At 52.9% G+C, this 19,203-nt stretch overlaps 6 protein-coding genes and 1 non-coding gene across 7 annotated transcripts; 3 read left to right on the top strand and 4 right to left on the bottom strand.

The window, feature by feature from the left end:
* Nucleotides 1-3,386: 3,386 nt before the first annotated feature.
* Nucleotides 3,387-3,480, top strand: N0V96_010598. Its single transcript has one exon. It is a non-coding gene; the product is annotated as a tRNA-Pro (tRNA).
* Nucleotides 3,481-4,203: 723 nt separating this feature from the next.
* N0V96_010597 (uncharacterized protein) lies at nucleotides 4,204-4,596 on the top strand (the record flags this gene model as incomplete). The annotated part of the gene is made up of 1 exon (XM_053189357.1): nucleotides 4,204-4,596. One exon carries the CDS (start codon nucleotides 4,204-4,206, stop codon nucleotides 4,594-4,596), a length of 393 nt encoding a protein of 130 aa, XP_053053345.1.
* Nucleotides 4,597-5,151: 555 nt separating this feature from the next.
* Nucleotides 5,152-7,038, bottom strand: N0V96_010596 (uncharacterized protein; the record flags this gene model as incomplete). Its single annotated transcript, XM_053189358.2, has 1 exon — nucleotides 5,152-7,038. One exon carries the CDS (start codon nucleotides 7,036-7,038, stop codon nucleotides 5,152-5,154), a length of 1,887 nt encoding a protein of 628 aa, XP_053053346.2.
* A 933-nt stretch (nucleotides 7,039-7,971) lies between these two features.
* N0V96_010595 (uncharacterized protein) lies at nucleotides 7,972-8,712 on the bottom strand (the record flags this gene model as incomplete). Its single annotated transcript, XM_053189359.1, has 1 exon — nucleotides 7,972-8,712. The coding sequence occupies one exon, from the start codon at nucleotides 8,710-8,712 to the stop codon at nucleotides 7,972-7,974; it is 741 nt and encodes a 246-aa protein (XP_053053347.1).
* A 727-nt stretch (nucleotides 8,713-9,439) lies between these two features.
* Nucleotides 9,440-10,497, bottom strand: THI4 (thiamine metabolism- protein; the record flags this gene model as incomplete). Its single annotated transcript, XM_053189360.2, has 2 exons — nucleotides 9,440-9,534; nucleotides 9,612-10,497. 2 exons carry the CDS (start codon nucleotides 10,495-10,497, stop codon nucleotides 9,440-9,442), a joined length of 981 nt encoding a protein of 326 aa, XP_053053348.1.
* A 2,000-nt stretch (nucleotides 10,498-12,497) lies between these two features.
* Nucleotides 12,498-14,132, bottom strand: N0V96_010593 (uncharacterized protein; the record flags this gene model as incomplete). The annotated part of the gene is made up of 2 exons (XM_053189361.1): nucleotides 12,498-13,826; nucleotides 14,058-14,132. The coding sequence occupies 2 exons, from the start codon at nucleotides 14,130-14,132 to the stop codon at nucleotides 12,498-12,500; spliced, it is 1,404 nt and encodes a 467-aa protein (XP_053053349.1).
* A 2,954-nt stretch (nucleotides 14,133-17,086) lies between these two features.
* Nucleotides 17,087-17,902, top strand: N0V96_010592 (uncharacterized protein; the record flags this gene model as incomplete). The annotated part of the gene is made up of 1 exon (XM_053189362.2): nucleotides 17,087-17,902. One exon carries the CDS (start codon nucleotides 17,087-17,089, stop codon nucleotides 17,900-17,902), a length of 816 nt encoding a protein of 271 aa, XP_053053350.2.
* Nucleotides 17,903-19,203: the final 1,301 nt, after the last annotated feature.

Here is a 19,203-nt window from a genome sequence, read left to right as displayed (position 1 = left end):
GGAACCGGGATGTGCCAGAAAAGGGAGGGAGATGAGAGCCATTTTGAAGGGATGGAAATAATCTCATTCGAAGCGCCCTTCTGCGAGGCGTGTTAGCAAGAGACATGGTCAAGCTAGGGGAACTTGGTGTGGTGACAGGGGCGTCGTCACCACGACGTCGCGTTCTGCTCTATCTTCCACCATCAACAGCCCATCACAACCCGTCAACAACCCTGCTTAGCCAGGAACAGACTCCCAATTGGGTAAAGACCCAGAAGTGATGACCGAGAGGGCTAGGCGATGTGGAGAGGGGCATCGTTGGCTTCAGAGCCAGACAGGCCGGGCCAGGAACAATCTCTGTTTCTCTCGCTGCTTGCCAGCTTGGCTCTGCCAACTCAGGCACAGGCCACAGCTGGCACACACACACACACCTCCCTTTTGACGTGTGGGAGCCATGAACCAGTAGGGAGACATGGGTGAGTCGGATGGTGGAGGGAAATGGATCATGGATGGACCATGGTGCACCGCCGGCGCCAGAGCAGGATTGGACGGTGATGCGGGAAAAGGGGGTGGGGAAGGTAATTTCACCGCACGCCAATTCCAAAAGGGCCACGGCCAGCCAAAGCTTGGTCCCAGGTTCGAGTCCAAGCCAATCCCTCCTCAAGGTCGCAGTAACATTCCATTCACAAGCCAACCAGAAGCCAAGCATCACTAGACCGTTACACGGCGGACCTGCCAATGGGTGATTATCGACTGGGAAGATGAGATACTAAAGCTTGGGTTTGTTTGGTTTGATGGATCATCATCAAAAGTATTTCCATCTCATCTTGGGATGATGCGGATAATCAGCGCCAAAAAGCCACATCACACACACATTAGGATGAAAACATCCCGTTGCTGTTGGACAACGCATCAGTGTCTTTCTCGAGTCGAGTGAAAGTTCCCTCCCCTTCCGTACGCCCCATGGATCCCACACCAACAAATGCCGGCAGGAAAAGCGCGCCGGCCAGGCACACCCACACGTTAGGTTTCTGGCTGCGTGAGAGAGGGGAAGAGGCTTGCCGCAATGCCAGGAACAGTGAACTTAGCTCCAGCGCCTGGGCCTGGAACCTGGACCTCGACCTGGAACCGGAACACGAAATCTTGGACTTGGTCGGTGGTCCACAAACATGGCACCCACAAAGTGCCACCACACTCCAACTTTGCACGACGGAACACTCAAGAGAAGCACAAGCTATGACGGGAAGATCGACGCTGCCCGTCCACATGTCCACAACCGACCTGCAGAATCACACAAAGTTTTGCCTTGCTGACCTGCAGTATTTCATTGTCCGCAGGACCGGATTCAGGTTTCTCGAACACTTCCTGACTTGACAAGAAGTCTAGAACGGTACACCCTCCATGTCTTGTAATCTTGCTTTTCTCAATTTCTCTCCATGACTCCGACCAAAACAGAGACTGCCCCTGGTGGAGATCCGGTGGAGGCGCTCGAGTGCATAAAGTTAAATCTCTCACCCAAATGCTCGTGAACAGTCGAGTTGACGCCCCCGAACATCAAAGATAGTCGTCACTGCTTGCCTTCCATGACGTTGCATATCCAAGCCCTATAGTCGCAAGACCCCTTCATCGACGTCCTATTCGTCCTTCAACATGCTGTCAGCATGCAAAGTTCGGCAACCGAAAACCTCTCAGTTCCTGTTGTCTTCTGGTCTTATCTTCAAGCCTCTCGGAAGAGGGTTGACGATTCGATGACCGGGAGCATCGAAATGCAGCATAGACGCATTCGATCGTCAATATCATCCGATAGAGACAGGCTAGTGGAAACAACATCACAGCATCTGTGAAGTGAGGGATTAGAGATTGCCCGTATCGTTCAGGTCCAGGAAGAGCAACATTAGGATAATAGGCAAGTATACTGAGGCGCCTGGTGGGTTTTCCACTAATATGCATTGTCCCAATGAAGCATCATCCCATCTCTCCTTCCCCTTCGCCTCCCTTCGGTTACCTTATTGCTCTTCCAATATTCGCAGGATGTTTCCTCGGCAGTGCAACACAGCTCATTAAAGACTTCGTACTCACAGCGTCCCATCTTTCCTTCTCCCATGTTCCGATCCCAGTGCCGCTGCCGCACAACGGCCCGTACGCCGCCGGGGGGGTTGAAAGTGGGAGTGCCAGGAACCGATGGGGTCTGGATCTTCCCAGCTAAACCCAGCGGATGCCCGTTCAAGCCGCTCAGCGTAACGGATACGGCGACCCGGCCCACCAAGTGGGAACATAATCACCATTCGACCTGGTCGCTGTCCAAAATCCCTCCCCCCTTCTCCCTCCCCTCTTGGACTGATTCCAAGGAACAGCCTTTTTCTGCGCAGTGCGAATCTTTGATTCCCTCTGTCCCGTTTCTCCACCGGGGCAGTGCTGGCAGCAGAGGCCAGTGGGCAAGTGGCAATTCCGAACGCGTCATAGGCCTCGTCAGGACTGAGGGAAGATGGAGCTGCCGTCAGTCCAGCGATGACCTGCAGGCCGGCTGCTTCTGCTACTGCAGGACCAGTTGTTAACCAGGCACTCAGGGCACTGAGAGCGTATAGACATGTGCGGGAGGGTGCCCGTGAAGACGGTGTTTCTTGGACGGCTCTGGGGGGTCGGAGCTTATTGCTGTTTACCGCGAAAGACAATAACAAGTTCGGACGAGTCGATCTTCCTCCTGGGAGCTTGGCTTGCGGCTGTGTACGGAGTAGAGTCCAGGCGGCGCCAGAGAAGGGGAGCCGCACCCGGACCAAATGCGCGCCCATGTGGCATTACCTGGAGGGACCCAGGCTGTTTGCCTCTAAGAATAGTCTTCCCTTTTTATTGTTTCCCTTTGGTGCTTGGCCCGGGTGGTTGCCCAGGGAGGTAGGTGGAATGTGCCTGCAACAATTGTTCCTGAAGATCATTCACTCTTTGGGATAACTTTGGGCATGCCGTCAAGGCCTCGACTGAGATTCGATCTGACTTGTCGACTGATCTGCCAGATCAGCAAAAGAGCATTCAACATTGTCTTCCCCTGGCAAAGGGGGCGAGGCGGCGCCCAATGCATTTGACGTGCACACGAATCTGGTGTTACCGCTGTCAAGCACGGGACAACGCTTTAATGAAGCGCGAATTGGCAGTTAATGCTGCCACGGCATCCATGGGTCCTGAAGCAATACAGCGCTGCTTTCACGAGAGCAGCCGTCTACCTTGACCAGAGAGAGTCAGATGCACCGGGCCTCTGGACGCGCACAAAGTCCACCTGCCCTCACGCATCAGCCACCACCGCCACAGCACCACTGTTGCGATCGCCAATTTTCCCACCAGAGCAGCTGCTTCCATTCTTAGGATCCCGCCCCGGACTCCTGAACATCACACCACGAGTCTTCAATGACTCAGCAGCCCTGATGGTCTAGCGGTATGATTCTCCCTTAGGGTACATCTTCGGATTCACCTATCTGGGAGAGGTCCCAGGTTCGAATCCTGGTTAGGGCCCAATCTTTTGTATTTTTACTCTTCTGAGTCGACAGTTCCGTAGTTCGAGGCCACAAGCTGCTCCTGAGGAGCCGACAAGCGTTGCAGACGTGTCTGCGCAAAGAAAACGTGATATAGATGAGGTGAGTAAATCTTCTCGTTGCTACACTGGGGCCTTAAGTTTCAGTATACCACGGGCAATGGTGGAGAATTAAGTAGAACGATAGATTTCATGTTTGTTTCCAAAATCTAGTATAGGTGTGTAATTGAGAGGTCTTCCTTGTATCCGCAATGAATCTTGAAATATCATTAGACCTTATATGTCAAAGGATCTTGGGCTGAACGCCGTCTTACACTCGGTGATCATGGGGGCAAATTAGGCAAACTCTAGGCGCAGACAAGAACGCCGAGATGAATTTATGTCACGAAAAGAAACGAGATGCGCCATCAAGGTCAGTCCAGGGATGGAGGTGAGTCAATTCACAAGGTTTGTGGTGAAGGGTTTTCTTTGGTTGACCCAAGATCCGGAGAAAGCCTGCCGCGGTCCACACTCGATGTTAGAAGTAGTCGGTGATACCTCTCTGGATAGACTTAATGACACAGTTAGCAGAACAGCGGTCAGCTTTCCATCTTCTCTTTCTTATACCATCCAAGAAAGAAAAATCAAACACCACATTTCAGACACAGCCAACTGAAGACGACACACCACATCCATTCACAAGACCTACGACAACACCATCAAACATGAAATTCTCCGCAACAGCCGCCCTCGCCCTAGCCCTCTCCATCGCCAGCGTGCTGGGGCAAGAGGTGCAGGTCTTAAAGCAAGGTTCACCCACCTGCACGGGCAACTACTTCAAGATGATGAACCTCAACCGCAAGTGGATGATCCACGCCATGGTCCCCGACGTCGACGCGATCCCTGACATCTGTGGCGGTCTCTGGGACAACCTCAAGAAATTCCCGATATGCACCCCGAATATGGACGCCGGATGCGAGAACAAATGGGAGGGCATCATGACTTGGCGCTTCGCGACGTTGGGGGCTTGCAACGAAGGCATGGTCCATGCCGCGTGGTGGGAGGCCACGAGGAACAAGTTCGGCCCACTCAAGTGTACAAGCAAGAAGAGGATGTGAACCTGGAGAAAAGTGTCTTTCTTCACACGAAACGGGAATTTTCTCCATCATTTGCGAATACCTAGATGGAAACGGCTTGTAACGGTATCATCGCGGATATTCGTGTTGAAGAACGGTATGTGATGGTCGCGGTACAGAGATATAAGTCTGCTAAACATCTACTATCTTAGGAACCATATACATTCCTCCATTCCCCTCGACCATCGAGCCAATACCTACTTGCGTCAACGATAAGTGTGAAGAGGGGATTTTCGCTCTTGGAGAATGGGAGGATTAGAGAGGGCAGGATATCGATCAGCCTTGATTGGGCACCAGGCCACAAGTATTCTTTGGCTCAGGATCATACAGCTTCGTTAGTCTAAGCCGGTGTCAGAACCAGTTAATCAAAGGGCCCAGTAGTTTGACATTCAGAAATGAGTGATTTATTGAATCATACAGTAATTCTAGTCCAGCTGGTGAAATCAGTGACCTTCCCCATGTAAATGTTGTCCTTGACACCTGTGCCTTTGCATTTCATACTCCACACATATAAGTAAGCGGTCTCCAATCACCTATCTATCGGGATGGGGGATCAAAGATATCAGTATCGTCCTCATCAGGGCCGGAAATCCATAACTGATTCAGAGCATAGGTAGGGCGACGCAAATTGGAGGTGTCGTCTCTTGATATATCAGCCGCAGCAGCCGCAGCAGCTGCGGCTCTTCTGGCGTTATATACTTGCCCAAAGACAGAAGCACCCCCAGTCTGCGGGATCTGCTGTCGATTGGCCTCAGAACGAACACGGGGTGGCGGCGATCCATTGCTTTCGGAGGGTGGGTTAGATTCGTAGTTTGGGGGTTGAACTCTACCCGCTCTACCCTTGTACTCCATCATCATATCGCCTCTTACCTTGAGTGGTGTGTCCATGAGAGGTTCGAACCAGTCAGGCGTTGTGAGGGGGCCCTCCTCCTCATCTGGCATTGCTGTCTGAAGACTGCTCGGATGAGGCGTCACATCCCTACGGGACCAAGTCGATTCAGTAATATCTGCTGCACCAGTGAATCTCACTTCCTTGGTCTTTGTCAAATCTAGCGGGGCCGGTCGACGGCGGGAGAGCACCCCATCAGCAGCAGACGATCGTCCACGAACAGGGGACGGAGACGAATGCTGTCGAGGACTCGGGGTCGGCGTCGCAGAGGCAGAAATACTAGCCCGCGACCTCCAATTCTTACGCATCCGGTATCCCCTTTCCAAGCCAGCAAGCAAGCTCTCGCCGTTCGAAGGCCACGGCTGATGCTGGTCCTGCTTGTGAGAGAGCGGACAGCTCGCAACTCTACATGGGGAGAAGATGCAGGAGAGTCCCGCCTTTTCCATGTGCTTCTGCTCCTTTTTGGAGATGTGTTGGTACCGAGCGCGATCAATCATGCGGATGCCTGCTAGGCTTACGCCCTGCTGGTACACGTCCCCAGTCACGATGCGGGCTCTCGTTCCTCCAGGCGTCACGATGATGACGGTGAGGCTCTCGTCCCAGGTACCCGTATCGTTTTCGTTTCGAGAGACGTGAACGTTGTGGCCGTGGAAGGTGCTGACAAGCTCAGCCTTGCTGAGATATTCGACAAGGTCGTCCGTGAGGTCCTGTACGGCACCCCAGATCTCGGGTAGCCACCAGGGGTCTTCTTCGGGGTTGTTAACGACCCTCGCGCCCCAGGATGATACGATGCGGAGTTGCTTGGCGGACTTGGGGGTCTCCGGAAGGTTTTGGGTCTGATCGACCAGCATATTCAGGGGTGGTGGCTGTTGTTTGCTGTTCATAAGGTCTACCGAATTGGCCCACCGAAGGCATCGGCTGTCGTTCTGGTTTTCGTCCCGGCTGTCTACTTCGGTTGACTCACTAGCACATGAATACACACTTGATGAAGAGTGGAACTCATACTTGGATCTCGCCGGCGGGTCCAGAGTTGAGCGGTGGTTCAAGTGCGTCGTGGCAACTGACGTCTCAGACGATGCCTTGGACTGGGGCGAACCCGACTCGGCTGGGATCGAGAATCTAGGAAATGCGGTCATGGCCAAAAGAGGCAAGCTGTAAGACTTACGCCTGTTGTTTCGAACAAACGGACGTTGCTTACCGGGAGGAGGCGCACTCGAACGGCTTAAGAACTCTTCAGCGAAGCCGTGGGCCGAGTCTTCAAAATACTTGTGCGGTGACGGATAGAGAAACTCGTAAAAGTCCTTGGCCGCCTGCTCTGCCGACCAGCGGCAGTCTTCGCAGACGAACTCAGCAAGGCGTTGAACCCTCGTCAACTTGAGGGTGCCGCAGGAGCCTAGGATGGAAGGTGAGATGTTAGCCCAGTTGGTGCCGCTGGCGATGTTGACGGTGTTGGCGCAGAGTTGATTTACGTCTTCGAATCGGGTGAGTTGAAGACACACCTTGCATTGGGAGGTAGGCTGAAGGATAAGACACATGATGATTGGAAGTCTTGCAAGGATGATAGAGATGACAATCGCAATGTTCAGCTTTGTGCTGCAGCTTAGATGGTTAGATGATGCCTAGAGATAATAGTAAAGTAAACCGTGCTGGAAAGCTGGAGGTTGAAAATCGGATGGTAATAGTGATATTGAGAATTGTTATGTTGATGAGATGGATTGGATTAGAGAGCTCTAGACTAAGGGCGAAATGAGTTGCATTTATACGTAAAAAAAATGATGTAGATCTTTGGAACTCGCTTCATTGTCTCCTTCTTATGCAGCACAAAGATCCTTGCAGTCGTTAACAATGTGTAGGTACTACGTCTCCGAAGTCAAAGGGTGAAAGAATGTCAAAGAGAGACAGCTCATGTGGAATCAAAAGCCTTTGCTGTCTAACAATAAGACAAAAATGTCTTTGACACATATGTTCGGCTGCATTGGCATCGACATTGCCGGATTTCTCACTCGATCTTTCGTCTACTTTTAGACAGCAGATCACAAGACGATTGGGCAAATACTGGGATTAACGCGTAAGGCAGCAACTCATATCGGAACGATAGGTGCTTCAATGATCTCTGAATTGCATACTACCTAAGTATGATAGTGCTAGTCTTGTGGTATCGAACACCCTCTCCGATCCGCATCGAGACCAAGAAATGCCCTTGCCTTTAATGAATTACATCAGGGTACCCTTTCGCGTCGACGCAACACCTCTCTCATGCCACGGACTGCCTCAGTCGGTGTAAGTTACCAGTGCCCTGACAAGCGAAGCCATTGACATTCTCTGCAAACCTATTGAGGTTCATATCTTCAACCTTCTACTCCACCAGAAGCCATAATCTCGCATTGCCCAGCCAACTAACGGGTTTCTGCAAGAACGTTTCGTCGTGTCGCTTCCCTTTAGTAATTCGGGCAATCGAGCCCACCAGATCATATCGTGTAGGGGTTGAAGTCCTTCGGCGTCGACATCTGTTGTCGTACAATGTCCAAGACGCTCTCCCGGTTATCTTCCTCGCTGACCTCATCGAGGCAAAGGTCGACGACTGCCCGCGCCACGTTTAAGAAAGGCGTTTCCGGTTTTGGCGGACATTCGAAAGGCGTGCTTCGCCACCCACGTTTCTCGCACCTTCCGTAGCGACGATTCCACTCGGCGGTGCTGTGATGCTCTCGATCGGCCCCCCGGATCAGGTCGGACCAATTTGTGGCCGCCTTCCAACCCTGTTGATCTTGTGCGTCTTGAATATCCTGCGGCGCAATTCTCTTCACGTCATATTTGGCGCATAGTGCTGGCAGGTGTTTGGCGCTACAGTGGAGGTCCTCTATCAGGTCGTGATCTCTAAGGATCTGCCTGAGCTCCATGATGAGACCGCCATACAGCGCCTCCTCTTGCGTAAACTGTTCGAAGGCTCTCATTCCGTACCGCATATGGTTACAACAGATGCGCGCTTTCTCCAAGTCGCTGTCGTATATGGCTTCGATTGCTTCCGGGAGTTGGGTTTCGATCCAACTTGTGACGGCTGCGATTGCCGGAGGGACATCTTTGCCAGAGATTCTGTACTCTTTTCTGGTGTTCTCCCAAGCAATTAAGTCATTACGGAAATTAATGAGGTCGTTGGTCTGACGCTCAGTCATCGTCGCTCCAATAGTACTCAGGACCATGTTGAGTGACATGTTGGTAATTATGAGATGTGAGTGAGTACGGAAGAGATGTCTGTAGTTTGGGCTTTGATAGTTGCTTGTTGGTGGTATCTTATGGGAGGATGCTCGATTCAGCCAGACATAGATGGAGGTTTATTGAGACTTATATCAATGTCCAGACCTGTTGGAGATGGCTTTTGTCTTGTAGACGTCCGACCTGGCTAGGCTTAAGCAACCTGGACTGCCCAAGGTTCACGACAGACCCGGGAAATAGCAAGAACGAGCCATGGCATGACAACTTTGTGTGCGGAACATGGGAAGCCACACCATCAAGTGCCGCCCAACCCGAGCATACCTTAAATTAGCTCATCCAGCATGGCCCGTATCTTGAGGTGTTCTACACAGTAGCCCGCCTCTTTGGACTAAGGTTCATGGTACGGGTTAAGGCAAGCCAGCAAGGTGCCTATCTACCGCCACCTGAGGCACCGCATGTTTCTCAAGGTCAAGGCACAACTGCCATGATTCTCCGGTAGTCACTTCACTGGTATACTTCCAATCATAGCATCAAAAGAGTGACTGTATTCAGATCCTACTTGAGTGGTTGTATCTTGTATACTTGATCTCAAACCATGACAAAGTATCCAATCTCGTGTCATTTGATCTCAACCCAAACCTACCTGATCTGGAAAGCAGCGAGCGACTGTTATCCCAACCTTCGGATGAAAGAAAGTAGGCATCCTCCATATCAGACTGCCCCAACCTAGAGCTCGTTTTGCTTCTTGCGGGCGTCGATGATGGCAAGAGCCTCCTCAGCAGCCTTGACTCCAGAGAGAGCCATGGCACCGAAAGTTGGACCTAAAAAACCACCCAAAGATTTAGCAAAATGCAACACATTTCTCATCGAACCAAGTATATGAAAGGAGATGACTCACCCATGCGGTTGGCACCATCAACCTCACTCAACTCCATCCCGCCCACAATCAAACCCGGCACAATCTCCCTCGTCCCTTTGACAATCGCGTCCTCGGCACTCTGCATATCCAGCCCGCGCATGCCGCCAAGCTGCTCAATCTGCTTCATGCTCACAAGCCTCTTGACGCAGAACGCACCGAACGGGCCGTCGTGGCCGGTGGTCGACACCACGAGCGGCGCGTTGATGGTGTTGGGGTCCATGCAGGACTGGTCGTCGTGGTGCATCGAGACAAGCGTCCAGTTGGTGACGACACCCGCAACCCGCAGACTGCCATCTTCGTTCTTGCGGGTAATCAGATCCTCAACCGTGGTGGCGTTGAACAGCTTCACGTTGGAAAACTGGAGCACCTTGCTCATGACGGTAGACGTGAACAGGGCAGCGTGCTTGACCACAACAAAGTCACCTTCATCCTCGTACGGAACACCGATCTCGTCCAGAAAGACTTCAGCGGGCTTGCGCATCACCATCGCGGAGAACAGCTGCCCTCCAAGCCACGCACCACCACCGGGTGCGACGCCGGCCTCGACGATGGCGATCTTGAGGTCCGGGCGGGTTTTGGCGAGGACGTAGGCCGTGGACAGACCGCAGGACCCGGCGCCGACGATGACGACGTCGGATTCGGCGTAGGTGTCGAGGTCGGAGAAGTAGCGGCGCGTCATGGCGCGCGAGACCTGGGACTCGCGGATGGGAGCGAACTTGAAGGAATCCCATTTGCCAAACATGTCCTCCACCTTGGTAGAAGGGTTGGCAGCGGCAGTAGGGACGGGAGTAGAGGGCTTGGACTTGTTGGCCATCACGGGGACGGCGTAGTCGCGGACGGGAGAGATTGCAGCGGGAGGAGCCATCTTGTCGTTATTGTCGTTGGATTCGAAAGAACTTCTCGAGTTTGTTGTTCTTGGTGTGATCTGCTCGTGTTAGGGTGCATGATCCTTTCGCTGGTATTATCCAGATCAAGTTCAAGGCCGTATATTCTCAGCCACACCGTCGGCATCGGTCGCTAGCTCATCATGGGAAAGGGTGATGGCAGCGGCGTCTGCGCTCGGGTGGGCACCGGCTCATGCATTTGCGCTCAAGAGTGTTCACATACTCGTGAAAGTATTGGTATGGCGAAGTGCCTCCTGTGAGGGTGTCAGTCTGTATGCGTCCGGTCACACGGAATTGGGCCTACTGTTTGTGTGTGCGTATTGAAGCTGGTCGATGAAATTTGGTAACAACAGTAAGAAGGATCAAAAAGAGGAGGATAATCGAGACATGGGCATATTATATAGACAATTGATAAGGAACTGCAGAGCACAAACTTTGGACTATCGCCTGCGGGGTAACAGACATCATACATGCGCAATCCTGAGCTCTTTTCCCCCTCCAGTCTTGCGTCCGCTTGCTCGGCATGCGTCTCTAGGTGTAGGGGCGGGATCGACCAATGTTCCCAACAGGATTCATGCAGTAAACGGACCAGGCCCTAGATGTACCTCGCGTCTCGCCTCGACAATTACCGCGAGTACAGTTTCTTGGTACACTTTCACTCTCTACACTCCTACGTCCTACCTATGAGAAGTGAAGTAATGGGCAGCAGGTGGGGTTCCACGGGGTCCTGAACTATGTGTCGTTAAACCCCACCGGCGGAGTCGTTCCCGAAAGCCGATGACACCCGCCTCCGGGATCGGTTCCTTACCCCTCCCTCCCATCCGAGAATTTCATCCCCTCCCGTGCCGTTAACTCTCGCCGACCGATTCAAACATCGCCAGGGAATTCGGCCGCGAGGGACACGGTTGACCGTATTTGAGGCCAGTACCCTAAAGCCACAGTTGTGTAACGCTGGTCTACATTCACAGCAGTATCAAGAAGAAATCATCAGGCAAAAACCAAGGTTTTCAAGCACCGCCCGCCGAGCCCGGACGAAACCTCCCGCCTGCATGCCGTCACCCCACACCTCCTAGCGAGCCCAGTCCAACGGCAAGACACGGGCGGGCGGGGCGGGCGTTCCTTACTTCACGCGGAGTTGCTGTTAGAGGCATTGGCGCGCCCGCGTACCTTACACCTCAAGGTAATGGCAAACGTAAAAGGTACTCTGTACAGAGCGTGCGGAAATTCGCGCACCAAGAAATATAGCACTGGTGCGTAGTAACGTGATGAAAGGAACATGTGAAAGAAACTTGCTCAAATGGGCCGTCTCTGAGTGGTTGCTGAGCTTAACCGCCGATGTAGGATTGGTTCTCACACCAGACAGCGAGTCCTTCCTTGGGTCAGGCATGTTGAATAGGTGGTGTACCTGCGATTAACATGGAGATGTACGTGCTTAGCAGGCACCATGTTACTACCGTTAACGAGAGACACCTGCGTACACCAGTGTAGGGCATTGAAGTGATGACAGTCAGTTAAACAATAATATTTAGTATATGGTTTGTCTTGGCTTGATAGCTAGAGCAGAGCAGGCTTGACATGCTTTGTGTTGATGAGTGTGCGACCGCCTCGTCCGTCATGCGTCCTCATCGATCACCGATGAGACACTGGCCCAAACGTAGCTGGGTAGAAAACGGTCGGTACGGTCAGACCGGTACCCCGGCCAGGTTGTGATAACAAATATCGCGACTTTTCGCAGCTTGAGGGCAGTGTCGCCATCTCTTAGGCCACAAATATAGGCCACACCCGACATGTCGTCGTGGTCATGAAATGTTCCCCAAGCCTGGTCTCGTCTCGAGACAAGAATATGTTTTCTTTTCTTCCGCTGGAGAACCTGTCAGGCACCTGGCAATTTGGGAACCTGAAGACCCTTGCTGTAATGCCATCGATGGAAAGTGCGCGAGGTGCCTAGTTCCGACGATAGACGCGATGACATTTGCCATCATCAGCTTGCCTTTTGCGCCAATGCCGGAATGCTCATATACCCGCTGCTACCACCGCCACACCCTCTATCCTGTCCAACATACTCCTCTCCGGTCGACAGCAAGACAATCCCGCCTCTTCGACCCCCAACGTCGTCGCTCCTGGCAATGGACGGACTACTCGCCCACCCCACGCTACCCTCGGAATCCTCGCCAGTGGTATCAGACTGGCTATCCTCCGACTGTAGCACATCCCAGAACCGGCGGGCGGGTGTATCACCCTGCTTGCTGAGCTCCGCTATCGCGCTGGCGTGCCCGCGATCGTACCAGGGCATCAGGTACCATCGCCGCGGCGCGAGGAACATGACTTCGATCCAGAGGACAAAAATCATGAGCGCCACGGGTTCCTTCAGCCTCAGAAGCGAGAGGTATTGCTCCGACACCAGCGACGGCCAGATGATGAAGTGCTTCCATATCCTCGGCCGTCCAGGGAGAGACATAATCCAGGACTTGAGTGCGCCGAGGGCACCGAGGTATATCTTGATGTCTTCGACTTGTATCCCCGTCGATTCGGGGCCTAGGCATAGAAACTCAACGAACTTGGCTTTCTTCTGTATAGTTGGTCGTAGCAGTATGTCGCTGCTTTCGCGCCATACTTTTACATCGACTTGTGCTAGCTTGTCCCGTATAGGACTCTTGAAGACGTGCGGCGTGACCGTGTCTGAGAATCTGGCCGCTACTCGCATTACTGTGAGAGCTTTGCAAGGCTCAAACGTGCTGACCTGACCCATCACCTTTTCGTCGGCAAACGGTCGGTAGTACCCAAAGATACCGTTGCACATGGAAAACACAAAGGTGGCCAGCCAGTTCTCCTCCGTGACCTGAGGAACAGCGAGCCGGAAATAGTTGCTCGCCTGTATAGCGTGTTGGCAGGCCATTGAATAGTATCGCTTTGCGTTTGGCGGTTCGAGGGAGCATAGGTGTAGAGCCGCAATAGAGAGCATGCTCTGGTGGATGAAGACGTTACGTGACGCCAGCTGGGGCACCCACCGCGACCACACGTCGCACTTCCGAGGGTCGGTCTGTAATGAAAAGGTAAACCAGGCCTCGTTCAGGAAGTGGTGTTTAAGCTCGGCCTCGTCGGCGCGAAGCTTCTCGGCAGGTAATGAAGCGCTGAGAGCATCACGAGAAGATGCGTGTGCCGCGACCGTGGCTGCACGGCGCACCATACTCAGGGTATCGCTAGCCTTCTCTCCATTTTCGCGGTTGAGGGCGTCGGCGAGCAGCCCGAGATAGCTGCAGTGTTCTTGGCGACGGCGACAGTTGGCGCATACGGGACCGACGCAGTCGCACTAGAACCCATGCCAAGTCAGCAAAAGAACAGCTCCCGCGATATAGCAGTGTAGTATTGGGTAACCTAGACGGCGATCATGTCTTGCTCGGCTACCCAACATCGTGACTGGCTGAAGGAAGAACCCAATAAACCGGGACTCCGACATGCACGTCACCAGCCTGTCCCGATATTGGCGGGCCACGTCTTGCCCATATTTACCCGCCTCTTCGCAGATAGGATCATTTCGTACCTTGACACGACGCTTCTTGCACTGTCGGCACCCGTTCTTCGTCTTTCCGTGATACTGCCTTGAGCCCTTCGGCATTCTATCGGTACACAAGCTCGTTTGCAGACGTTCTGCCCTTTGCAACTCTTCTTGTTCGGATCGGACGCTGGGGAATTTTGTCCCGGTGAATAGGCGGGCGGAGGAGGTGGCGCGGGAGATCAACCCTCGACGGGCTGACTACTTGTTTTTAAAACAATCCGTTTAGTTCGATATACGAAACGTCAGAACTTGGGGAGATGCTTGACCTTGTCAGGGATGCATGGCTGTCCTGACGCAAACTCAACTCCAACGCCGCACGTCCCCCGCTGTGACAACGGGGTGACAGAAACCCGAGTAGCGATGCGTGAGAGGCTGGAGCTGACCGAACAGCGGGCAGTGTAAGCATCAGAAGGCTGTTGCTATGCAGGGATCCGATACTGACATGCGGTTTGCCGCACTGAATTGGCAATCCGTTCGCCCCAGGTGGGAAAAGACAGCTGCCAGTGCGAGGTTTCTTGGACTTCACGATAGTGCGTAGTCAGCTCGGTGCGATGACTCTTGCTCAGCACTACCGCATATTTGCTCTGTATTCACGTGCCATAGCACCTCGACAATTTTGAAAGGTTGGTCGGTTGGTTCTTGAGCCGAGTTCCAAGGTTCTAGGGTCCTTGGGCAACCAGGCTGCAGAGAAGACGTAGAAAGGCGAAGCTACACTTGTCTCGAGAGCCCATAGGGATATCTCTTGGAAGATAATCTCATGTTGTGGCGGGGGGAGACATCCGCTTCTACTCAGAGACGAACATTCCTCGAATTGACGTTGGCCGTTGTGAACAACGGAGCTTAATCCACGCCTGCTTCTTGAGGATCGATCGTCATAGACGAGGTTGACAGTGCCATCTAGGTTTGAAACAAATCCAAAGACGTTTCGCACTATAGTCATAAGCTAAGATGGTATGCATTGACGTGAAATGTAGCACTTGGGTACCCCGTTGGCTTTGCAACGCTGATACCGCGGCCATACATTGGCTGGATCTGAGCTGGCTGGTGCGTTGAAGGCAAAGTTACAGGTGTAGCCTTGAACTCTCGCGCGTTGCGTTTGGATGCATCCACCCGCCATAGTAGCCAATTGACGGGCTAGGAAACATCCCGGCCGTTTGCCTGGGATATACCTTACGGACCATACTTGCTGTAGCTGGGATGGCCGTAAGGCGTTGGTGTTGCGTGATCTCGAACAAGAGAAAGTTCTCAATGACAAATGTGCGCGCTTCAAAGCCGCCTATATAAAGTAGCCGGCTCATCATTGGCGTAAAGCATGGGTAAAGGATTGCTAGGGGTTCGGATGGCGTTTGGGATAGCTCGATCTGGATGTCGTATGCTGTCAGTGATATCAAACTGGCGTGAAATGAGCAGGTCAGACAATGACTGGAATGTAGGCCCACAGGGGCGCAAACAGTTCGGCAGAAAACTCACCTCAAGGCACCATGCGTCGATCACAGACCCAAGCCTAGGTCGTGTCAAAGAGGGAGGGAGCTGTCACGGTTGAGCGTAGACGTAGATCATCGCCTGTCACCATCAGAATAGGCTAGACTGGAGAATTCCGTCGCTAGGGCCTTTCTTTTCAGCCGCATGTCTTCTGCTTTCAGGCGGAAGACTTTCCTCGTCGATTGCTGTAGAATCAGGCACTGATTGGAACCTCGTCACGCCAGTGCAGAAGTTTGCCATCCTAGGTAGCTGATGCGATCAAGTGTCTGCTGACAGCGTGACATACGAAGATCCATAAGCTGGTGGGGTTCGAGATATCAAGAGGGACAAATGGATGGAAAAATGATCGTTCATCGGTCAAAGCATAAAGAAACACTTCTTGCATAACGCAGCCCATCTTTCATAGCTTTCCTCGAGATCCAACACGATATCAGCTCTCATTCGGTGGCTGGAATAAGAAACTTCACTGGCGATGTGATAGGCGAGTAGGACCCTTGTCTTGAGGGCGTTCTCGTGCTGATTGCATATGGCCGGTGTGTGTAACGAAGGTCCAACAGCCTTGGCAACAGGAGAGGAGGGTAGAATGTTGGGTCATATAATGGGGCTGCGCGCCCTGATCAAAGCCTCCTAGTAGTTCTCTAGTCATATCTTCGATATTGCGCGTTGTGCTGCTCTCATTGATCTTGGCGAAGATGGCAGACCTCAGCGCTCAACGTATGGAGTCGGCCGGTGGGGGGTATTCGATGACTGTGGCCGCAGCGACAATGCTGCTGGTACCGCTGGTGTTCATGCTGAAGAAACTTCTCTTTCCGAACTTTGATCCTCGTGAGCCTCCGGTGCTCCGTCCAAGACTGCCAGTGTTCGGCCACATCATCTCTCTCGTCAGAGAATCGGGCAGCTTTCATGCCAGATTATAGTACGTATTCGGTCGTCTAAACAAGCGCGCACTCTTGCTGACTGGAGCGCGAAGCAAGGAGAAAAGAATGCTGATCTGCACACTGCCGATGTTGCATGGCAAGATGTATGTGGCAAACTCGCCCTCTCTGATCGCAGCGGCTATGCGCCACGGAGACATCTCCTCGATGCCTTTCCAGATAGAGGCCTCGTCAGCCGTGCTGGATCTTCCGAAGCATCACATAGACACTATTATGCAGCCAGCAATCTTGCACCACCTCGAGCAAACGATGGCGGCAAATCTACGTCAGGACGCGCTGTACAAGATGACTCGTGCTTCTCTAAAATACTTGGCGGGGGTGTTGAACACAATTAATCCCATAAGCCCACTCGAAGAGTCTGATGGATTTGAATGGATCAAGGGCGTCTTGACCATGGCCACTGCGACTGCCCTGTACGGAAAAGACAATATGTGGACCGCCGAGATGCTTGACGACCTTTGGTGCGAAGAGCATGCACCCTGAGTGGTATGGCATTCGCTAACGTCAAGCAGGACATTTGAGAAAGGTGTAGCGCTGTTGGCGATGAAGGTTGCACCGAATCTCGTTGCACCTAAAGCTATCGCTGCCCGACAGAAGATGAGTGACCTCATCCGACCTTTCTACCAGGCACGAAAGGATGAGAACTCAGATGTGGCGAAGATTCTTCAAGACCGAGCTAGGTATCTACGCGAGCTGGGGATGCCATCTGAAGACCTCTCTCAGACTGAGTTTGTGATTTTCGTTGCTGCGACGTTGAACACGGCATCGAGTCTGTTCTGGACATTTGCCGAAGTTTTCTCTAGGCCAGAGTACATTGAGCGTATCCGGCAGGAAGTTCTGCGGGTGGTCGTGGAAACCAAGAACGAGACGGGACGAAATGTGACAATTAACGCCAAAACCCTGGAAGCAGACTGTCCTTTTCTAGGCGCTTGCTTCCGCGAGGTTTTGAGGCTCCACAGTGCGCAAGTAGGATATCGACGTGTTATGAAAGATACGACACTGGAAGATACGGATGGCCGTCGATATCTGTTGAAGGAGGGCACCAATATGCAGTGGTCAGCCAGCGTCACGCATTTCATGCCGGAGATTTGGGGCGATGATGCCGCCTCTTTCAAACCGGAGCGGTTCCTTGACGTTGATCCCTGGGATGAGAAACGGAGACGTGGGGCATTGATCCCGTTCGGCGGCGGCCGGTATCTGTGCCCCGGCCGTCACTTTGCCCGAACGGAGACCCTCGGGTTTGTTAGCGCGTTGGCTCTTGGTTTCGACGTGGACGGCGTTAAGGTTCCTGCGGCGGAAGCTCCGCCTCTAGGTGGAGCTACGAGGCGACCTGCGGGTAATCGAGCGGTCGGAAATATCAGAGTTTCGCGGCGAGAGGGTTGGGAAGACGTGACGTGGAGATTCATATGTTAGGTCGTTCATTAGAACCTACAGCTTCTCTGCTCAAGATCTGTCCCGTCTGGCGTGGAGATATAGTTCGAAGCATGTCAAATTGGTGAAATGTGGTGACATTGGCCTTATCCCATGTCGACGAAGCAGGATCTTAGCAGAGGTGCTTGGAGGGTTGAAGGTTGCGAATGCAGACCACTTAGTGCCTTTACCTGGGTAAACCAAGCGGAAGCAACCGATGCGAAGTAGTCCCGCCGTATGATTGGTGATATCGTTCAGCAGCGACATACAATGGCGGAAGTGGTTGCAGCCGGCAGGTGGCCCCCCTGTCAATTCCGGCGTCATGCGTTGAGTTGTCAGTCTGCAGGTTGAAGAGTCTCTGATACCGCAATTGGCAGAAAGCGGGAGGATACGGTGTTGCGTGACGAACCAGATGGAGTGTCGTGCCGCACATAAGACGAGGGGACTCCAGCCATACACGGCCGACGGAACAGCGGGCGATAGTCGACGTGGTCGATCTTATGGGATGATTCGGCGAACCGCTATCAGCCAGGCACCTTTTGGCCTCCCGAGTTGGTGATGTGATGCAAGGATGAGATATGGGGGCGGGAGCGATAGCGAATGGCGTATTGAGTAAGACGTCGATGGGCGAGTGACTGACGGAGGGTGAGAGACACGCTGACAATGTGCAATTGCAAATCCGGTGTCGACTATCGTAACGTTTGACCGCAAGGTAGCCGGACATCCCATCCTTTCCATAATTGTAGTTTGGCGTTGGCCCAGGGCCTCCAAGCACGTTGGCTTGTCTTGCTTGCTCTCAAGGGTCTAGATGAAGTTGTGGATAGAGTACTCGGGGTCTATGCATTCATGGCGGGTAGGCGTCGGGATGAGCCATCGGTGAAGGGCGTTGGGCGAAGCTATGGTCGTCTTTGCCTCTTCACCGCCCTCTGGCGTCCGGGAGGGAAGGGGGGTCTGTTCAAATCCCTGCATCTTTGTTGCGGTCAGGGTTTGCAAGATGTTGACCTACTTTTCTTGGGTTGTTCTTTTGCAAGGAGCGCGGATAGCTGCCAGTGGGCCCTGTGGGATCTCGCGAAAAAATGCAGTGATCTTTTTTTTCCTGTCTTCAGCTCTCGCCGGACTTTGTTGCCCCGAGCAGTGGGATATGCCTGATGTCCGACGAATACGCACAGGAAGAAGACAAACTGCCGCGGTTCGAGCAAAGACACGCCGATTGTCGGCAGAAGTAGATTGCCAGAGTGGAGTTGATCGAGAAGCTTTCAGCAACTTTTTGGAATGGTCAATGGATGAGGTAATATGGTCAGGTC

The sequence above is a fragment of the Colletotrichum fioriniae genome (genome assembly GCF_027942845.1).
Source record: "Colletotrichum fioriniae strain IMI 355084 chromosome Unknown scaffold_15, whole genome shotgun sequence".
Taxonomy (NCBI): Eukaryota; Fungi; Ascomycota; class Sordariomycetes; order Glomerellales; family Glomerellaceae; genus Colletotrichum; species Colletotrichum fioriniae.
The sequence above is the reverse complement of the archived record's forward strand: the minus strand, read 5'-3'. Positions and strand labels throughout refer to the sequence as shown.